The sequence below is a fragment of the Poecilia mexicana genome, unplaced genomic scaffold (genome assembly GCF_051168715.1).
Source record: "Poecilia mexicana isolate PSO_F unplaced genomic scaffold, ASM5116871v1 scaffold_5, whole genome shotgun sequence".
NCBI lineage: Eukaryota > Metazoa > Chordata > Actinopteri > Cyprinodontiformes > Poeciliidae > Poecilia > Poecilia mexicana.
In genome coordinates this window covers 27446613-27467994 of record NW_028263374.1, presented here as the reverse complement: position 1 = coordinate 27467994, position 21382 = coordinate 27446613, and the positions used below count along the sequence as shown (strand labels likewise).

Sequence of the window (21382 nt, the reverse complement as noted above, 5' to 3'; positions counted from 1 at the left end):
TCTTCCTGTGGACTGAGGACCATTAGTGCTGAGAAAACCTTTTAAAAAACACATTTGCTTTGGATTCGCTTCTTGAAGGGGACAATTATGTAAAATCATTTTTTTTGTTATGATATTCCTGAATAATTTTTCTTTACATATTCCTTTCCAGCTGCTCATTTGCATGTCTCACACAAAAAAGATCTGCAGACTGCTACTAGTAGTGGCTATATTTACTTCTAAATCTATCTCGTATAAAAGTTTGTTTCAAAAATAAAGAAAAAGTAAAAAGTACTTGTTTGGTGACAAGACTTGCTAAGTATTTTCCACCTCTAACTGGTTTGTACTTGTTGCCTTCACAGCACTGGTTCCTTTGATTAGGTCATGAGACGCATTTCACTACTGCTTTCACTTTCAAAGATAAAAGGATAACCACGTCACCATATTTTACCCTAGTGGTAGAAAAACAGCTTTTCCTGTTTCAACCAGTGAAACACCAGGTCTTTCTTGACATCTCCATCAGATGCATCCTGTCTGCAGACTCTTAGTTTCCTCCACACAGAGTCTAATTCTAACCAGCTTTAGCATTCACTAAAGTCTCTGCTAGCTGCAGTGCAGCATAGCAATGAGGGATGAGGGAGGAAGAATGAGCAGCACCACATGAGATTGTGATTGACAACACTAACTTTTTTTTTGTTGCAACAAATAAGTGAAGAAATAAGTTACAAAAGTTACGTACTGCAGCTTTAATGATAAAAGTACAAAATCAGAAACATGGTGTTGGGTTGGACCAGGTCCTCCATGCTCCATGTCACATGCTTGTCTTCCTGCTCTGCTTAATGTTACTTTAATATTTAAGTTCTTTGGTTAAATCACAAGGACTCCACTGGTTTTTAAGATAAAATAGCTTCTCATTAGGTAGTGATGCTGTGTGGCCCAGTGCTACGACAGCCATGTCCCAGCACTGGTCCGGCTCCCAGTGGTTTAGGACCCATTCATTGTTATATCCTCATACAATTTGATGTGCTCTGCTATAAGATGAGACTCGACAAGTTTTAAGTGCATTACAAGTGTTTATCACATCATGATGTTTGGAGAACCTTTGGTGTTTTTATGTGCGTTACCAGAGTGACGCCAGCAAAGAGGAAAAACAGATAAAAGTGTTGCAGACATCAGTCTGAACTGCTGTGTGTGAATCGCTGAAACAAACAGCAGCTGCTGAAGAGGAGGGTAAAGTACCAAGAGTAGTGACGTAAATCTGCACATCTGATAACATAGAGAGACCCACTTTTATGAGGACATACATGTTTGTGAATTTATTTTGTAATTTGGACAATTTTGACATAATATAGAATTAGTTTAAATTTAGTTTAAACTGTGTAATTTGCAGATGTTTCTCAATTGTTCTTCATCTTTATCTTCATCACTCTCAAACTTGACTATTGTCAAAGGGTTTTGTTAGTTTGGTTTGTCTTTCTTCTGTTTTTATGCTAGAAAATAACATAACTTTTCTGTTTATAAATGGGACATATAGTTTGGTGTGTTTCTTCTTGGTGCATCATTAAATACAGATTTTCTGAGATGCCATTTGAGTCCTGAGCCCATAGGTTCCCATGTTTTCATTTTTTAAATCTCTTGGTATTTCAAAAAGTCACGAGGCAGTGCAGTTTGAAAAGCTCCAGCTGCCTTTGGAAGAGAGCTTTTCCACTGTTAATCATAGTGTGTTCATTGTTAGAAAGCTCAGTTTTAGCCTCATCTTTTCCAGGTGAAGACTCAGTCTGCAAATATGGAAAAGAATCATTGGTTGGAAGATGTTTTAGGGTAAATAGTTTGTGCTTAAACAGACAAAACAGATGGACCTCTGAGATTGAAATTTGGCTATATCTGCAGTCTTCTGGCTGTGAATTTACTGAGGTTTTCACAAAACTAAGCAAAATTCAATTGACATAAATGACAAAAATATTGTCAAACTCAAGTTTTCCTTAAAAAAAATGGGAAAAACTAATTAATGTGTAACATTTTATTAACTGTTCCTAAGTTTCACACTAATAAAGGCAAAAAATGCTTCCAGTTTGCTGCCCCCTTTCTGGAATAACTACAGAAAGACTCACAGTTGAAGGAAATGGTTTCTCCTGATGTACTTAAAGCCACTTTTAATCAGTTTGTAAATAAGATTTGTTAAAGCAATTACAAAGAAATATATTGAGTGTTATTTTATCCTCAGTTTTACTTTTACGGATATGTTTGTATTTTGTTATTTCTCTTCCTTTTTTAATCCATAATGTATTTTTATTGGTTTTGGATGTCTGTGGTTTTATGAGTCATAATTGTCGGTGTGCTGCTGCTATTCTTGGCCAGTTCTGTGTTGAAAAATATATTTTTAATCTCAATGTAACATACCTGGTTAAATCAAGATTACAATCAAACAATTGGACATAATTAATGGTGTTAACTGTGAGTCACTAGTGACCTAAAAAAAATTCATAAACTTGAAAAGGTTGATGGTGACATCCAGTGGACAGAAGAAGCAATTGCATAACTTCAGGAACACCAACATGTTTTATTTTTTATTTTAATAATGAATAAACCCACTAGCTATTAATGTAAATGTTCTGATATTTAATAGCCCATGATGAGTTATTCTAAAAAAAATAAAAAAATAATCATAACCCAAAACCATTGCGTATAACCTTACATTCAAAAGAATGCAATCTAATTATTTGATATTAAAATATTTAATTTAGCAATTTAGCAAGCAGGTTCTGAAAATCAATTTTTATATACTACCTCAAAGTTTCCCAGCTGAATTGCTTTAAAGTAACATCCCCGTTTTTGATGCCTGACATGGTGGTTGATAAGGAATCTGACAGAAAAAAACTTGTGCATGCAAAGTCAGTCTTTATTGAGATGAAATGTATATTGAGGAAACATTTTGTCAAATTTTACTTACTGTACAAATTTTGCTTACTGAACAAATTTATTTAACACATATGAAATTAAAACAGCTGAATATGAAACATGCATTAGTAAAAAATAAAATTATATTTCATACAAATATTTCTAAGATGAAGAAAAAATAAATCACACCAAAAGGAAAAAGGTTTTTCCCTAAGAAAGTTACAAGTTAATAAGCAACACCTTAAACTAAACTAGGAAGACTTCATGGTTAGTAACACTAGTAATGCAACGAAGGAAATTGGTAACCTTTTGATAAAACTTATTTTTTGAAAGCTCAAGAAAGAAAAATCACACAGAGGTTGAAGTAATTCTTATATCTGTGCCCTTGAGTTGATTTGAGCACAACCTGTTGATTGGCCGCCCATTGGATCTCGAGTAGACAGCAGGCACAGGTCTTCTAGTATGTTGAACAGGATGCTGAAAGGGCGGCATGAATGATTTTCCTTTAATGATTCCATGTGAGAGGAACCAGCAGACAGGAAACGGTTTGGTCAGGAATGGATCTTTCAGAGTTGAGCCATTGAGAGTTGGACCATTGAAAGTCGGAGCTTTCAGTGTCGGACAATTCAGATCTTTCATCGTCCAAACATTCAGAACCAGCACTTTCATAATTGGACCGTTGAAAGTCGGAGCTTTCAGTGTCGGACAATTCAGATCTTTCATCGTCCAAACATTCAGAACCAGCACTTTCATAATTGGACCGTTGAAAGTCGGAGCTTTCAGTGTCGGACAATTCAGATCTTTCATCGTCCAAACATTCAGAACCAGCACTTTCATAATTGGACCGTTGAGGCGGTGGTGACTACTTGGTAGAGAGCAGAGTTGAAAGCGACAAAGAGAGAGAGAAAAATAAAGTTTCCATAAAATTCAATAATTGTCCATCCACTTTCACACTAAAGTATTTTTAATGTGTCTTTGACACATAACACACTTAGCTGTTAACCTATCTAACATTCTAGCATAGAGATATTCCAATCCAGTTCTCGAGGGCTGATGTCTTGCAACTCTTAGGCATGTCTGTGGTCCAACACACCTGAATCAAATGGTTGAATTACCTGCTTGGGATGCAGCCAAGTTCTCCAGAATCGTGCTAATGACCTGATTATTTGAGTCGGGTGTGTTGAAGCAGAGATGTTGCAGGACTCAGGCCCTGGAGGACTGGATTTGAATACCTTTGCTCTGTCATAAGGGTTATGTTCAGCAATATCAGACTCACATTAACTCTCTGGTTTAAAACCTGCTCATCCTGAGAATATGAACATGAAAATAGTAAAATTTATGTAGTTAAAAACAAAATACATCTTAAGAATATTGGCACTAACTGATACAGAAGCTGATATTGTTAACAGGTGCCAGATTTAGAAAATGTTGACATGAACACTAACACATTGCCTCTTCATTGCGCTCTTGGGTGTTACCTGTTCATTACGCTTCCTTTTTGCTGCTTGAGTCTTCCTTCCATTGTAGTCTGCTGGTTTGGATCTCTTCTGAGCTCCTTATGGTTTCATTTAAAAGAAAGGAGGCCAAAATTAAAAACAAGTTTGTGCATTTACATGACTCAGAGTTTGAATTAGTACACTTTCCATCTTGGGAAACTGCATTAATTCTGACTCAGTTTGAATTGATGGAGTCTGGATTTATGTGTGAGACCTAATATAATTATTTTTGTCTTTCATGGTAAAACTTCAGCCAGTTTTGTTTTGTTGTAGCACTGTTGCTTTGGAGCAACCCAGCCTGGGATCTTTCAGTTAAGGAGTTTGCATATTCTCAATTCAAAAATGTTTTTTGAAAGCTCAAAAAACAGCCATGTTATTTGAGCATGACAGTTTAACCTGTTTAGGTTAATTGTTCTCTCTAAATTGCCCTTATGTGTGAGACTGTGTGTCATTAGTTGCTCCCCAGGGTGACCCCACCTTTTGTACACTAATGGCTCTCTGCTGAAACACTGAGCAAGATGAATTGAGTATGAAAGATAAATGAATAGAAGTATTTTTCTTTGGAGTTTGTTTTAGGATAGCATCCCTCTTCTTTTGTCTTGGTGCATTAGGTTTTCACCAGGCATGTGTAGGTTATCTCCAGTTACTCAGGCTTTCTCTAACTTTCATAGAACATGCCTGGTAGATTAACTGGAAACGCCAACGCCACCATCATTGACATTAAAGTTTAATTCAAACTGGAGTCTACGTCAAGCTTAATTCATAATTCACACATTATATATGATTAAAGAGGAAGTTGTGAATTAGAACTATTCTATTAGGATCTAAGAAAACTCTGTGCTGAGATTGTGATTTTTATTAACAAAAAAAGTGTAGATCAGACCTTAAATAAGTCTGTTTATCAATTTCATTTTCATTCCTGGACTTTTATCTGTCCTTCCATTCATAAAGCTGTAGAATATAATTTCTTATAAAAATGTCTTTTACATATTTCTTGGCTTTCGATATTTCATGACCATATATTATGAGAGAAATTATCTGTTCACAAGGGATGTTGACTGTGCTGAGACACTCTTCCTGACTCTGATTGGTTGTTTCTGGCCAAGCTGTGTATTTCTGCAGATAGCAGGAGGATAAGAGGGAGGAGACAAAGGAGCTGAGTGTTTTCACAGATTATCTGTCTCACACTATCAGGCCATAGTCAGAGTTTCAACAAATATGAGAAGGACATATTTGTATAAAAATTATGTACTACATCTTTAAGTTTGAAATGGCAGATGTTACTAAAGTATTCCAGTGCTTGTGACATTAGGAAGTCCAGTTTGATTAATCAATTACACTTTGAAGTATTAATCTGTGTGGTCAGTAAAGTAAAGACGACCTTTTTTCGAAGGTTTTCCTTTGGTGGATGTTTTTCTTGCACGTGTGGCTTTCTCCCTTCTTCTCACTGCAGTCTTCAGCTCCACCTCCACAGGATAATGGTCGCTGACGCTAAGAGCCTTGGAAACCAAAAGGGAAAGAACAGTGTTCTGCTCTTTAAAAGCTTCAACTCATTTCTGACCTTTACAGTTGTGAACATGAAACTTACTACTTTCTTATTTAGCCTGAACTCTCTCTGGAAGTTGAAAGGTTTGGCTGAGTTGGGGACGATGGTATTTTGCATTTTCTTTGTGTACACCACAATCCTGTTGGAACAAGAGGCATCACAGTGTCTTCAGTGTGGTTCTTAAAACATTCAGTTCCTCCCAATTATGCATTACCTTGTCCTTTTATACCAAATAACATCCCAATAACACACAATTAACATGGATTTAAAAAAGCACACATTCTAAAACAGAATTGCTTTTAAGAAAGAAAATGATCCTGTCATGGTCATCTGTTAAGTTAATCTGAGTTAAAAATAATCTTTTATGAATGGAAAGAGCTGTCTAAGGACAAGATGAAAGGCCTGTGAATGGCTTTTTCCATTTATTCAATGTATTTACAGAGACATTTTGTTTATATTTTATAGTTATAACCATAAGATGGAAAAATACCATTTCAGCATGACTGTATGAGTTGCATACTAAATTCACAGAATGTGTTAAGATAACGCCTCACCTGTCATAGGCGTGCTTGTTAGAGTGAGTTGTTGTGTCAGCCGTGTCGTCAATCAGCCAATAGAAAGGAGGAGAGGAGATGCGTATCACTTTCTTCTTCTTCTTTGAAAGATATGAACCAGCTGCATTGAAGTCTCCCAGAACCATAATGTTCTGAAAAAGAGAAATATTGGTAAAGCCGTTGCCTATCATAATGTAGCATTCTGCTGTGTTTGTCTGGTTTTTACATGACTTCAGCAAAGGATTACTAATTTAGCACTGTTCATTTAGTGATTAGTCTGTTCTTGTTACTCTGTGCTCATTATTTCTAAGTTTGTGTTAAACCATTCAGCGGAGTCGCAATAAGTGAGTGACATAGTGATCATAAAGATGTATGCGTCTCACTTTGTGCTTGTGCCTAGATAAGCCTCAAAAGCGCCATCTGGTGGTTGGTTCTTAAGCTACATCGAGAGGTGTACTTTCATTCAGTAGCTGTGAGGTACCAGAGTACAATCTTCATTTAAGGAACATTTTATGTGAAAAGAAAGTGCAAAAATATAGTTAGTTTCACATTCTCAAGTTTTTCTTGGATATCAATCTTTAATCCTTACCGGGCTTTTCCATTTCCTTCTCATGGTTTTGACCACATCATGGAGCTCATCCAGTTCTTTCTCAGCATCATTTGGTTGGGTGTGAACCGGGATCAGGACCAGATCTTTGGCAACTGTTGTGGGACAGAAGAGAGAAATCCCAAGTATACTGTATTCCTGTACACACATTAACAAACTTGAAAGTTTATATTGTAGATTAAACCTTTTATAACATAATGCACTTACGACAACACAAAGAAAAAAAACACTGACTTGGTTATGAAATCAATTAATTAAATGGCTAAAATGATGCAACAGTTTCAACTGAAATACAATAATTGTGATTCAACATATTCATCTTGGAGTATTTTTACACAGTGCTGCTGAAACAAAAATGTCTAAAAACAAATCATTTATAATAAACTTCACAGCATTCTTGATACAGATAGGTGCATTTGTTTTATTCCTTAGCAACCAATGTATTTTATGAATAATGAAATTACCTCTGTTAACATTAATGATATTTTAAGACAAAAGTATTAACCATACTAAGAACTTAAGGGATACAATGACAATAATAAAGATGTGACAGAAAAGCAACTGCTGATATTCTGGCTTTGTCAAACATTGCGTATTCTAATATTTGTTCTTCAGTCAACAGTAATTATAGTAATTATTCTAAGTCTGAGCAACAAGCTAATCACAGCTAATGGTGTAATAAAATCATTAGATGAACAGCGCAGACCTGTGGTAGGACAGTAGAAGCGCAGAATCAAGGGCTCTCTGGCAAAAGCGTCTTCGTCCCCCGGCTGATTGTCTTCATACTGATGCTGATCCGTTAGTTCGACCTCATCCTCTCTGAAACATACAAAGCACCGCAGAGAGAGGAAAGATGAATGTAATGTATGATGAAGATACTTTTTTATGTTACTGACAGCCTCTGAAACATGGTTTATGTGACCCACCTATAGAAACAAACAAACTTCTCCTTGTAGCCATTTCTGCCGAGAGCTGAGCTGCAGACCATTTCATATTTATCACAACTGTTGGAAACAAACACGGCATAAGAAAACATTAACTTATATTATTATCACAATGTTATTATATTTTCATGTCTTTGCTGTTTTCAGTTATAACAGCTTTGGTCTTTAATTTTCTTCTAAATCTTTGCAAGATCATCTTAAACCTCTCTTTTGAAACACATTTTCATGCATCCATATCTGTCAGATTTTTGCTGTAAACAACCAACATGATTAGGTTTTTGCATTTTGTTTTTATAAGTTACACTCACACAGCTCTGAGCTTTTCCAGTAACATCTCCATTGCTTTCCCAGTTTTATCCATCACCTCCAGTATGAACACTATGCTGTACTGAGAGATGATCTAGGAGAAATGTATGGCAAGTAAAAAGTATATTCATGCTTTTGTTGTTCCCATTTCTTTTTATGCGACTTCCTATTTCATTTGCCATGATTCAATTAAATTCCATTCAAGAATGAAAAGCATTTCTTACCTTAATAAGGTATTTGCAAACTTTGGTGTTTTTGACTTTTCGAAGTCCCAGTTTCTTTGCATTGAAGGCGGCGATTTTCATTTTGATCTCATTTAATAAAAAAAACACACATGTACACAAACACGCATGCACGTGCACACACACACACACACACACACACACACACACACACACACACACACACACACTAGTATGTTTAAGAATTTACAATCCACACTTTAGATAACTTAAGTTTTAGGGTTTTAATTTATACATGACCTAACATTTACCAGGTTTCAATGATTATACTGTGGTGTAAATGTAACCTGAAGTTTATAAAGGCACGTTCATTCTATGATGTTAGCTAAGGAGTTGGTTAAAACCTACATTTTTTAAAACCTGTTAAAAGTCCAGAGAAGTATCAAACTAAACAACTTCCTCAAGAAAAGAACAGTATCTGAAAGTCATATCTTGAAAACAATGCTTAGAAAATGGACTACGGCAAACATTCTTCCTAAAACATCAGAATGTTAAACTGAAAATGAATAACAGACCAAAGACTAATGAGAAGCTTAAAAGGAAGCTTTAGAAATGATTGTATAAAAATGCACTTGAACAGCAGAATCGGAGGAGGTAGAGGAGGCAGATGCAGTATGACACAATAAATGAGAACTACTGAAAGTTAAGAATCACAAATCTATAAAGAAATGAAACAGCTGTTTTACTTACAAAATCAGACTAAACAAATACTTTCCATTTGCAAAGTAGTGACAAAATAAGGAATGTGAAGTAAGTAGAGCAAAATACTTACAAGTCTAGTAATGGTGATCAGAGTCAGAGAAATTCAAAAAAGTGCGGGAAGGAGCTTTGCCACTCAAAAGGAAACGGCACTGCAGAAGCAGCTCAACAAAAAGTTTTCCAACTGAAACCCGCCCATCGTGGTCCATCACACGCCACTCATGCTTCCTGCTTTTGTTAGTGTATTTAAGGTAAGGAGAATTTCACATTTTTTGTTTGATATTGGGCACTGTGGCTGATAAAATGTGCATGCCTTTGATGGTGTGAGTCACCTCCTAGTTGTCTAAGAAAACAGGAAATTAACATGTTTGCCCTGCTTAGCAGGAAAGGAAATTGTCCTCCGATGAGAGCACTGGCAAAACAAAGACTTTTTCAGATGTGTTTTTGAAGTTTTCTGTAATGTTAATTTGAACTGCTGATGTGAGGAACAAAAAAAAAACAACTGACTTTGAACATTCCTATTCATACACAGGTGCGATAATTTTACTATTTGGACCAGGTGTGATGAAAATGCCTTCAGATGTGATTAGATTGAACTAAATAATCTTATCTCCAGACACTGTCCTTTTGAGATTTCTCAAAAGCGGGAGAAACGTCCCGCTTTTGAGGATGATATTCCAGATAATCCCTGCTGGCAGCGCCAGAGAAACGCTGCCATGGGAACCGTGCCCACTAAGGTCCCACATCCCATTTGCTCAGAGACGTTACAGCACTGTTACTGGACCACAGTGGTTTCACAATGACTCACTTAGATTTTATTTCTCTTTTCCAAACTTTCCCTAAAGTTAACTAATGAACACAGAAAATTCAAATTATCCACAGGTTTACCTTTGTAGAGGAAGAGATGATCTTTATCCAGTAGATGTAATCAGCCCCATCAAATTTCTCTAAGTGTCACTTAACCAATAAGAGTGTCATTATTAATTATTGATATTTTGTGTGACAGGATCCAGTATAATAATTCAATTTACAATCGACTTGTTAATATATTGGTATTCTGAGAATATCATATTCTTAATAACCTTCATGATGATGTACATTGCCTGACGCTGTAAAAAAGTATTTGTTATTCACAGGACTTCACATCCTGGATATCGCCTCTTCCAGCTGTTGCCATAACCTTTTGTCCAAATGCAATAATGGCTATAACTTTATAATAAAAACACCATCATATCCCTCCCATTAGTGGACATCCCTCTACAAGTGCAATTTATTTACATAAGAGGACATTTTCTACATATTGTCATGTAGTGCATTTATTATACTGAGTCGTTTTTTCACTAAAGTTACAGTAAAAATTTGTTTACAATTTAACTCCTTGACAGATAAAATGAATCCATTCAATTTTGTTACACTAGCTGCATTTCCCTTCACTGTATAATTGCACAATTTAATATTTCAAAAATAAATTTGCTTAATTGAAACGCACCAATTTTGAAACAAAAAAACTAACAAAACAAAACAAACTTGGTTGTCAATAAAAAGTTCTTGCGTTAGGTTGAGGTGTTTTGTTTGGTCGTATTAAAATTGGTTTATTTCACAAAACTGCAATACAAACACTTTTTTTGCTTCACACGAGTCACATGATCAACAACCGGATGAAGAAGAAAACAGCAGGGAGGATGATACTGTGGCATGTTTTAATGGATTTTTGCATTCAACTTAGGTAACACTTTATTTGAAGGGGTGTGCATAAGACTGACATGACACTGTCATAAACATGACATGACACCTGTCATGAACATAAAGGAGTCTTTATGAATGTTTCAGTTTCAGTTAAAAGTACTAACTTTGCATGGTTTTGTAAATTATGATAATTTAGTGCAATTTTTTTAATGGACTTTTAATGCAACTTTTAGAGCAACTTTGCATTAAAAGTGTCATTATTTACCAAATGACACTTCATGACAACAGTCATAAACATTCATAAAGACTCCTTTGTGTTCATGACAGGTGTTATGTCATGTTTATGACAGTGTCATGTCAGTATTATGCACACCCCTTCAAATAAAGTGTTACCTAAACTCATTTATGTGATTTTAATAGCATTTCTTACTTAATGGAAATATTGCAATTGCAAAATTGTGCTTTTTTTTTTTTTTTTTTTTAAACTTTAATGAAATATTGACAAGGTTTTACACATATTTGTAATGGAAACGCAGCTAGTGCCAGTCAGGAAACTTAAATCAGAAGTGTGTAGTGTAGGGAATAATTATTTGATAATTATTTGTTAATAGATTTTTTTTTAAACTGTTTTGCAGTGAGGCATGTTTTTATCAGAAGGAAATTGATGTGTGCAAAGTGCTGGGTCACTCTGACCTGAAAAGTCAGAAAGGAATTCAGGAACTGGAAAGATGTGCTTTAAGCAGCTCGGCTGATAAGAAACAAGTAATCAGGATTAAAGGAAACTTTCATATCAGTTCACCGTGAGAGTCGCAGGTTTTCTGAGAAGTTTGTGAATATGGAACCAGTGTTTAAAAACAAAAACAAAAAAACAAGCAGGTGAACCAGGGTCCCTCAAATGTTGGCCTAAATAAAGCCAAGTGTGATGATTTGTTTTTGTAATTTGCCTCTTTTTCACTCCCCTACATGGAAACTTGCAGTTCAACATTTTTTAAAAATAAAATAACATCTTATTGTATGAGACTAATTTACTGATGCCTTTGATGCAGTGTGTGTAAACTTTGAGAGATTTATTCACCCCCTGGCAGCAACAGTTGCATACCAGTCTGTGAACCAGAAAGGCAGGTTTAGTGCATGAAAGGTAGAGTGTAAATAAACTTCCCAAGAAACTCCACACTGACTCCTGCAATAAGTTCTTTTACCCTGAGTGGTTGTTGATTGCTAATTGGACAAAATGCAAAAAACAAAACAAAACAAACAAAAAAACAAGTCAGAGTAGTATTGATACTTTTGCAGGCCACTTTTTTCTTTTTTTTGTTTACCCTTGTGAGGTACATAAATGTGCTTGCTATTATTTATATAAAAAACGAGCCTTCAGACAAAGTTTATTTGTATTTTTATTATTTTGGAGAATGAGACGAATGCAATAGCTTTTTCTTTAGATGCCAACATAATCAAACTCAGCCTTGCACCTTAGCATTCTGCAACACCTAACCCATGATCTGGGGGGGGGGGAGAAAAAGTAAAAGCTCATTAGGGGTCCATCTTTTTCAATCATTAATAAAAACACTGAGAGTTTGGCTGGTTAACACTTACTGAGTCCATCCAGCTGATGTAGGCAGACACGCGGGTGAAGACGGTGGGTTTCTGATAATAGTTGCAGCCCAGACCAGACACGAAGCTGGCAATGCCGTGCACGTAGTACTTGCCGCTAACCTGGCAGTTCAGAGGGCCTCCAGAGTCACCCTGAGAGTAAAAACCAGAAAGGTTGAAGTTTGATGGGGTGTTTCCCCCCAGAACCTCAAAAATTCAAAAATCCTGTCCGTGTAAATCTAAAAGAAATGATCAGGAGTCAGTCCCGGTGTTTCTGATCTGTGTGACAAACATGACAGCTGCCCTCTAGTGGCCATTTGTGGTACTCCTGAGGACTCCATCGTAAATCTTGGTTGGAAGCAGATGGATGTTATTGGCTTTAGCTTATTATTGGCATGACAGAATTTTACTGTCCTGGAAAACTGCTCAACCCCAGCAACTGGCTGCAAGATGACATGTCTTTTTTTTTTTTTTTAAACTAGAAAAAAAAAAGTCAAGTTTAGGCTCAGAAGGAATACTGACATGTTTTTCAGACATAACTTTTTATCAATAACTTTAGTTCCTTGAAGACAATTATACAGGACTGCACATAAGCATTGTTTTTGTCTTATTTCTGTTACTGTTAGCATTTGAAATTAAATGACTTCATTTAAACGTTCCTGAATGTAAAAACCTGGAAAACTGAACATCTTCAGACATATTTGGATTGAGACAATCAAACATTTTCCTAAACATTTTTGAAAATGTGCATATTTATACTTCAATCTTGCATAGTGATTAATCACAGTACCAGAGTGTGATTAATTAAATTAATTTTTTTAATTGACTGAAAGCACTTTTTTTAAAAGTACCACTTGTATCCGATATGTCAAACTACATGTCAAAATGTATTAATAAAAATGAGGGGGGAAAAAGGAAACAGACTCACATTGCATCCAGCCTCATCATAACCTCCAGCGCACACCATGGTGGTCTTGACGGTGCTGCCCCACCAGTCGCTCCTGGAGCAGGTAGTGTGGTCAACCACAGGGAGGTAGGCCTCCTTCAGCTGAGCAGACAGGCTTCCACCAGCTGATCAAAAGGAACATGATGCGTTTAGCTTTAGCATAAAGAATAGGAAATAATATCAATATTGTGCAAAGGCACTGACTGGCGGTGCGTCCCCATCCAGTGATGTAGCAGAGGTTGTTGTGAGGCAGAACCTGGCCGGAGGGGGGCAGAGAGGCGAGCTGAACGTAGCTGTTCAGGGTGGCGCTGGATGACAGCCTCAACAGAGCAATGTCGTATCTGAAATACAGAAAGCAAAACTGTTAGCATGGATGCCAGACGTTTTGCAAAAACATGTTTGAAGCTTAGACCAAAAGAGTCACATTCAGCCCCCAGTGAGCTCAGAATTAAACGCTTTCTTATGTTATAACTGTGTTTTAAAGACACGTCTCACCCATTAGCGACGCTGCTTGAAGCCCAGTTGGGGTGGACGTAAATCTGGCTCACACTGATGACCTGCTCGGTTCCACCGTTGACGTACAGGTCATGCTCACCAAGAACCACACGGAAGCTTCTTGGACTACAAAACACAGAAACGGTATAAAGTAGTTAGTATATCTTTATGTTTAATCATTTTAAAATTTTCCATACACAAGTCAAAAAAGAAAGAACACACAATGCTGAAAAAATCACGACAAAACGAATTCATTCAGTAATAGGAAACCTTATCAATTATTTTACACATTTTCTTCTATTTAAAGATTTAAAAACATAAGTTTTAACTCCTTGCAATAATTATTCTGTACCTGAATGTAACTGTAGTAAAGTTGTTTTTGATATTTGCCCTGACATTTCGCTTTTTTTAAATGAATCTTCTCTCTTCATCGTTTTTATTTTGTTTCGAACCATTTTTGTATCCACCTTGGAAGTTCATTAAACATAGTCAGTGTATTCTGAGCAGGACTAACTCATAACATTTTAAAGTATGTGATGAAATAAATATTTCTTGTGAGATATCATAGTTAATGAATTAACTTATTAAGCTTTAATTGTCTACACTTTCTGAAGTTGTGAGAAGTGTAATCAAGGTCGATGCATAAATAAGAGACAAATAGGAGACAAAATAAATGACAATTTTTTATACAAACTGAAATTTTTGTGTCAAATAAAAGCGTAAGCACAAAACCATGAACATTTCAAGGTAAGACTCTTTACGCTACCTGTCCACACAGTGAGCAGCGGTCATCACCCAGCCAGTACGGATCAGGCTTCCTCCACAGGTGTGGTACCAGGAGCTGCCAGACAGGTACTGAAGAGAGATCTGAAAAGAGAATGAACGCAGGATTTAGTACTTTCTTCAAGTTTTTTTGTCATTCTGTTTTGATCACATTTGATTTCCATTTTAAATCAGACACATTAAATATAACTAGTAGCATCCGCAGTGTGTTACCTGCCAGGGCCAGGAGTTGGGTTTGGCAACCGATCCTCCAACAACTCTCTGCACGCTGTCTTCCAGGTACTTGAGCTCATGCTGCTGCTCAGCTACCGCTGGTTCAAAACACAAAACAACAACTTGATTTTGACACGGAAATTCTTCCATAATTTCAAAAACAATAAGAAGTAGAAAGAAATGATGTAGCTGGTAGATAGAAGTTACTGCTTACTTAAAGTAAACGATCTCATTCAGATAGTATGCAATTGAGCAAAACTAATAAAATTAGCTGCAAAAAATTAGAGTATTTTTATTGTTTTCAGTGTACATGTTTCTTTGTTCTTACCCAAGGCAGCGAGGCATGTCAACACCAGAATCCTGAGCATGTTTGCGTCAAGTCAGAACAATTCTGCAAGGAGCGAATGCTTTTACCGCCTTTTATACACAAACCAGACCTTGACCTGGAGTGGAAAGTCATGTCCATGACTGCACCTGTGGTTTCTCACACAGTGTTTCTTGAAGTCCAATGAAACACGCCTCTTTATTAGGTCAGCGATGGAAAATATCAAACAGAAAAAGTTGCAGCTACAGCTCTAAAATTACAGAGACACCAAGGTTATGGTTATTTCTAAATATATTTTATCTCTCAGTGTAAGGTAGATGTGTCAGAGTGTTTCAGTTTAAAGTTAACTGTCATGTAGGAGTGTTTGACTTCTTGGAAATTTATATTTATTTTTAGCAGTTATTGCACAAAGATACTGGAGAAATAGCAGCTGTGACTGTGCACTTACTCACTTTGCATGTGTGAACAAAACTAATCTAAAATTAAAATAGCATGCAAGTTTGTGATTAGATGTTTAGTAATACAAAAGTGTAAAACATTTTATAGGGTCAAGTTTCACAGTGTCAAAGGTTAGTTAGTTAGTTCAATACTGGCAAATAAACAAGAAATGCAACATGTGGACCTCCAGAACTGAAAACTAAATGTATTGATTTTATTTGTTTTACATTTTGATAAGCAGTTTATTTCATGTTAAATTACTAAAATCCTGTATCATTTCAAATTTTCCACTTTCTGGATGTTTGCTTGTTAACGTAACAGTGTTAAATTCCAACACTAGAGGGCAGTAAAGACTAACAAACTTAACAAAAACGCTTATAATGTCAGAAACACACACCTAATGTTTCTGACTGATTAGTTAGGTGTTTTTATGCTTGAAACATCCAAATCTTCATGAGATTAAACATGAAATATTAGTTATAACTGCTGAAATATAAATATTTAAAGACAAAATGAGGACCTACATTGCAACCTGGAGAGTTCAGCATCAGAACTAACAGGGGATTTCCACTTTGTTCTAACCTCTCTGACATTGAGTAATAAATAACATGGATTACTGTACTAGATTATTTTTTGCTCTTTCTCAAAGAAAAAAAAACTACTTAGTTCATCGCTGGTCACACTGATATTTCCAACAATAGGTTCCTGTACAAAGGGACAGCCTCAGATGTGTCCATCTTTTGTAAAGCAGTTCTTAATTAGACAGGAAGTCATTAAAACGGCATGGATTTGGGATTATTGCCTTATCAGGCTATTGAAGAGATAGTTATGCTGACTTGTAATTGAGCTGGCCCTTTACACAAAGGGAAAGGTCCTAATGCTGCGAGACTTTCCGTACAACAGGGGCACCGCAGTTTCATCATTTTCTCATTGCACGTCTTCATTTCCATTCCTAACTTCTCGTGGAGCCCTCCACCAACCTTCTCTCACAGAGGCATAAATCAAACGGCGAGATCAAAGACAGGAAGTGCTGGGGATGCGTTAATTAAAGATGTTGGTTCTTGATATAGCTTCCTCTCATTAGCGAACAGTCGATTTGGTTCCCATAAAGTTGTCTTGCACACACAGTCAGGAAATTGAGGTTCCAAAGAAATTATTGGGATGCTCTGATTGGGCCTGTGATAGAAAGTTAAGGGTTATGGCAGAGTACATGTTAATAATGCCAGCTGTATTAAAAATGATGGACTTAGATTTCAAACTTCCTAAGATGAGATATTACAAAAAAAAGAATCCAAAACCTGATAAAAAAAACATGTACATAAAACAAAAACTTAAAAGATTTTATTCCAGTAGGAAGATTGTCTTTAATTTACATGCGATTGTTTTTTACATAATTTTTCAGGTTGTTTAGAGAGTCTGAACTTTGTCATGTTTGGGTTTTTGGTTTTCATAACTGTTTTGATTATTTCAGAGTTTGTTATTAATGTTAGAAAGGTCTTGCCATATTCAGGTATTATTGTCACTAGGGTTTTGCCATATATTAATTCCTTGTGGTGATTTCCAAGTTATTTCTTTTGTTTTGTTCTCTGTGTTTTGATTTATTCTCCTAGATAATTGTCATTTTTCCTTCGGTAGGTAGTTTCTCTGATTGTCTAGTTCAGCTCTGTTTGTGTTAATTATTCACCTTCCATCGGTTTTGTTGTTTTCTCTCCTCCACAGCTGCTCTACATTCCTCTGATTAAACTCACCTGCATCCAATGTCATTTTCCACTCATGTCTCAATATGCTAGATTGCTGGTTTTTGAACATGTAACAAAACAGCTTTTTAAATTGAATTTTGGTGAAATATTCTTGTAAACCTGTAAAACGTGCAGGTTAATGCTTCCATTTACACAGCAAGTTTTCCAGGCATTTATGCAAAAACCTCTCAAAATTATTGTTATGACAGCAAAGATTGGTTAAAATGATTGTTGTATAAAATTGAACAGGTACTTTTCTGTCTCCCTGTCAACATGAAGTTATTGGTGTTTGAATTATATTTTGGCTCTGTCATTCTGCAGCCTCCGATTTTATTTTTCCCTCAGCCAATATCATATAATTGGTTTGGATTTTCTAAGAAAACAATAATGTTTAAAGTAAAGCTTTCACCGGAGGTTTAGTTGCATTTGTTTGCAGCCCTCACAGCTTTTATCAAAACCTCTGTGGTTCATTAAAAAAACAACATGCAGACAAAATAGCTCCGCACAGAACAATAAATATGAGATAATGGTAAATGCTGTAATCCCACTTTCACAAGCACAAAGTGTTGCAAGACACGTGGAGTGTTATTAGTTCAGGAAGAGGCTATTAATGTTAAAAATATCTTCAGTGTTCCAAGCAATAACTTTTGTGTTTTAGTGTAAAAAAAACAACAACTTTTCCCTAAAGTTTAAAATGTCAAGAACTAACATTTTTTAGATGGTGACTTTGACTAGGCCGTTGTAATGAAAGTTCTTTGCTATGGATCATTGCTCTATAGCTCTGGCTGAATGTTTTAGGGTGTTTGTCACCTCCACCCCCTGTTCCACCAGGTTCTTGCTAATTGCTGCTGGCTAGTCTGAAGGAGCTGAGTGGGGGAGGAGCTTCGTCTCCAAGGGGGAGCTAGGTCCACCCAGGCGTTTTGCACATGTGTTTTGAATGGTTGCCATGGAGAGTCAACCGTTTCTCAAACATGCATGGAAACAATCAAGGCAACACTCCAGCTATGTTTTTGATGAGGAAATAACAATAACAAGATGTAAAGCTATAAAAAGTTGATTTTACATGACACTGCCGCTTTAAGAACCTAACTCTTGCTTAAACTTCTCTACAACTTTGTGTTTCTTAATAATGCTGTTTGTTCTGTAGCAATAATACCTCAGAAGCCTCCAAAGATCAGCTTGATTGAGGTGAGATGAAATTACACATGGATGCACTTCATTTACCAATTAGGTGATTCTTGAAGGCGGTTTATTACCCTGGGCTTTACTCAGGACTGTCACAGTAAATGCGAGTGTCGCTCTTTTCAGATTTGTATTTTGTAAAAAAAAAATTAAACCATCTATTTTTGTTACTTCTTTGACTTGAGTTTCAGGCAGGCTGGTGCCTAAAAGTCAGATAAATCTAGCAGTCATGTTTTTTGGACTTTATGGAAGGGAGAGCCTACATATTCATTGGGGAAAAATGCAAACTACATTCAGTAAAACTTGAGGTCAGGATTCAAACCCATAACCTCCTTGCTCCAAAGGAGCAGTGCTACCAACTGTGTCACTCCTTTTTAAAGCAGCAGATCCTTTTTCTTCCACTTCCAAGTTCTTCATTACACTGTGTTGGACTGTCACCAAAAGCAACCTTTGAGTTTACAGCTGTAATCTGTGCTGGATCACTTTCAGAGTAATTTACTGAACCAAGGGAGCATTAACAACCAGGCAGTCGTGACCATTATCAGGCTCAAGGTGGAGCACAACGCTATTTTTATGTTTATACCAATCAAAGTGACAAAATGTCGCCTCCTTTATTAATGCTGTTTCTACGTTTGCTTTGAATCTGAAATATACAGTTATTATTTAGCCACTTACTCAACATAAAACTCAGATAAACTCTATTTATTTCCTTTATGAAATGCAAAGTGGTTTTGGTCCTGATGTCACTGATTTTATTTTATTTTTTTAGCGTCTATGATGTGACTGATGACATCCTTGTGATGTTTCATCAAACTGACATTTAAAGTGTGAATAGGACTAGTTATTTTTTAAAGATGACAGCTCTTAGTAAAACGGTAAATTTTTCTCATTTTTCTCTCTCTTTCACTTAGGAAAAGTCCTGGCTTTTAAAATGTATCTTGGGATTTGGACAGGAGTATGATCCACATGCTCATCTTTTCTGTTTACCATTAACTCTCTACTTCCAATCTGTTATCAGTATGCTGCCGTCAGGAAGCCTACAGACTCTGTAGCTATGCTAAGATTTAATGTAGCGTCACGTCCCTGTGGATTATTTCTAATTTAGCTTTGTTTAAAAAGTACAGCGACCATAACTTTGATAAAATGTAGCTTTTAGTCTAAATCAAAGGACTCCACAAACCAGATTTAATGGAAATCTATGCAACCAATTACAGGAGCGTACTGGAGGTGAAGCCCTCCCGGTCTCAGTTCACATGGTAATCCAAATTAATTCTATTTTAATGTGTCTTCAAATAGAGGTTAATGTCTCTTTAAATCAGACACCACCAACTTCTATGACAGAATAATTTGAAGGTTTTTTTTCTTCCTTTAATTCAAAAATGTGTTTGAAGTTCCCTCAAAACACCAAAGTCTTGGGTTGAAATCCCCCTCAGGGTGGTAATGTCTCCTGATTTCTGGGCTTCCTCCAGCCATCAAAACAATGCAAATTAATTTAGTTAACCTTGCTTGATTGTAACAGGTGTGAATTAATGTATATGGATGGTTGTGCTGTTTTTGTGTTACCATATGATGAACTGGTGATTTGTGTTTGTCCTGCCTCTGCCAGTGACACCTGGAGATGGACAGGCTGGCTGGACTGATGCTGCCTTCCAGTTACCTGGGAAATATAGGAACTCAGAGCTCGGATTTGACGTCAAAAACAAGGTAACAGTGTCCCAGTTAAGAAGTTGTAATTTCAACATGGCAACTCCCATTAACAACTCTTACAAATATAATTTTTAAGCTTTACTTTCACGTTGATTTTAGATGCACTTTTACATGCATGTCTTGTAAAATAAGCATGTTTCCACCATAGCTTATTACTCTTGATGCGACTAGCGACCATATTGAAACTTGAAGTCCACTTTACAAGTCGTAACTGGGGTAGACGGAGTTGCTCCCAGTTTGCCGTGGGAAATCTGACTTCAGAAGGCGTTCCAGTTGAAGTTGAAATTTCCCAGTTCTGAGCAAAACTGGAAGATGAATGGATTAATGGGATTGTTAATGGTTTGAATAATTGATTGTTTTTCGTCCCTCTATTTCTTGTGCCTCCCAGAAGAAAGACATTAAGTTTTCAAATATTTAAATCGGCTTTAATCACAAATATTCCGTTCAGTCTAATATCTTTCTGTCTGATCTTTGTAGAGGTGCTATATGTCAGTAAAAAGCAGCTTTTTATTAGTAGTATTTCAGCCTCACAGTTTGAGTGCCTGGGGTTATTACTGGCTTTCCCTTCTGGCCACGGAAATGTGTAAGGATCCATCAATGCTGCCTTGCATCCCTGCATGGGCGACAGCTGTGAAACTGATCCACACGGCTGTTTGCAAACTTTAATTGCAATTATACAAAAGCGAAAACAATCAATATAGGCTCCTGCTGTCCCTGACAACTCTCTTACTACAGTGCCTGATCACATTCTGTCCTCCTTCCATCGTCCTCTCTGAGCCTGCTCCTGTACATCTGGTGGCTTTAAGGCGCCAGGTGACGTGGCTGATGGAGGAAGGGGCAGGATAGGGTAGCAGGATCCTGCTGCTGGAGAAAGATGATCTCCTGTGGTCATTTGTGCCTGATTGATCCCGGGGTGCATTACTCATCCGTCCCCGTCCCCTAATGACTGCTGCTGCTTTCACCTGCAGCTTCTTGGTTCTTCCCGCTCCCCTCTGCCCGGGGCTCAG

General features: G+C 36.6%; 2 protein-coding genes across 2 annotated transcripts; both read right to left on the bottom strand.

The window, feature by feature from the left end:
* Positions 1 to 3625: 3625 nt before the first annotated feature.
* On the bottom strand, positions 3626 to 9982 carry LOC106926982 (deoxyribonuclease-1-like). The gene is made up of 11 exons (XM_088005818.1): positions 9345 to 9982; positions 8555 to 8641; positions 8333 to 8424; positions 8007 to 8084; positions 7787 to 7899; positions 7063 to 7175; positions 6474 to 6625; positions 5962 to 6058; positions 5755 to 5872; positions 4356 to 4432; positions 3626 to 3742 (listed from the first exon to the last, which is right to left on the bottom strand). Exons 2-11 carry the CDS (start codon positions 8633 to 8635, stop codon positions 3740 to 3742), a joined length of 924 nt encoding a protein of 307 aa, XP_087861944.1. The 5' UTR covers positions 8636 to 8641; positions 9345 to 9982; the 3' UTR covers positions 3626 to 3739.
* Positions 9983 to 12338: 2356 nt separating this feature from the next.
* Positions 12339 to 15440, bottom strand: LOC106926983 (elastase-1-like). Its single transcript, XM_015002225.2, has 8 exons — positions 15313 to 15440; positions 14985 to 15082; positions 14755 to 14855; positions 13989 to 14114; positions 13698 to 13834; positions 13476 to 13618; positions 12551 to 12700; positions 12339 to 12456 (listed from the first exon to the last, which is right to left on the bottom strand). The coding sequence occupies exons 1-8, from the start codon at positions 15350 to 15352 to the stop codon at positions 12445 to 12447; spliced, it is 807 nt and encodes a 268-aa protein (XP_014857711.1). The 5' UTR covers positions 15353 to 15440; the 3' UTR covers positions 12339 to 12444.
* Positions 15441 to 21382: the final 5942 nt, after the last annotated feature.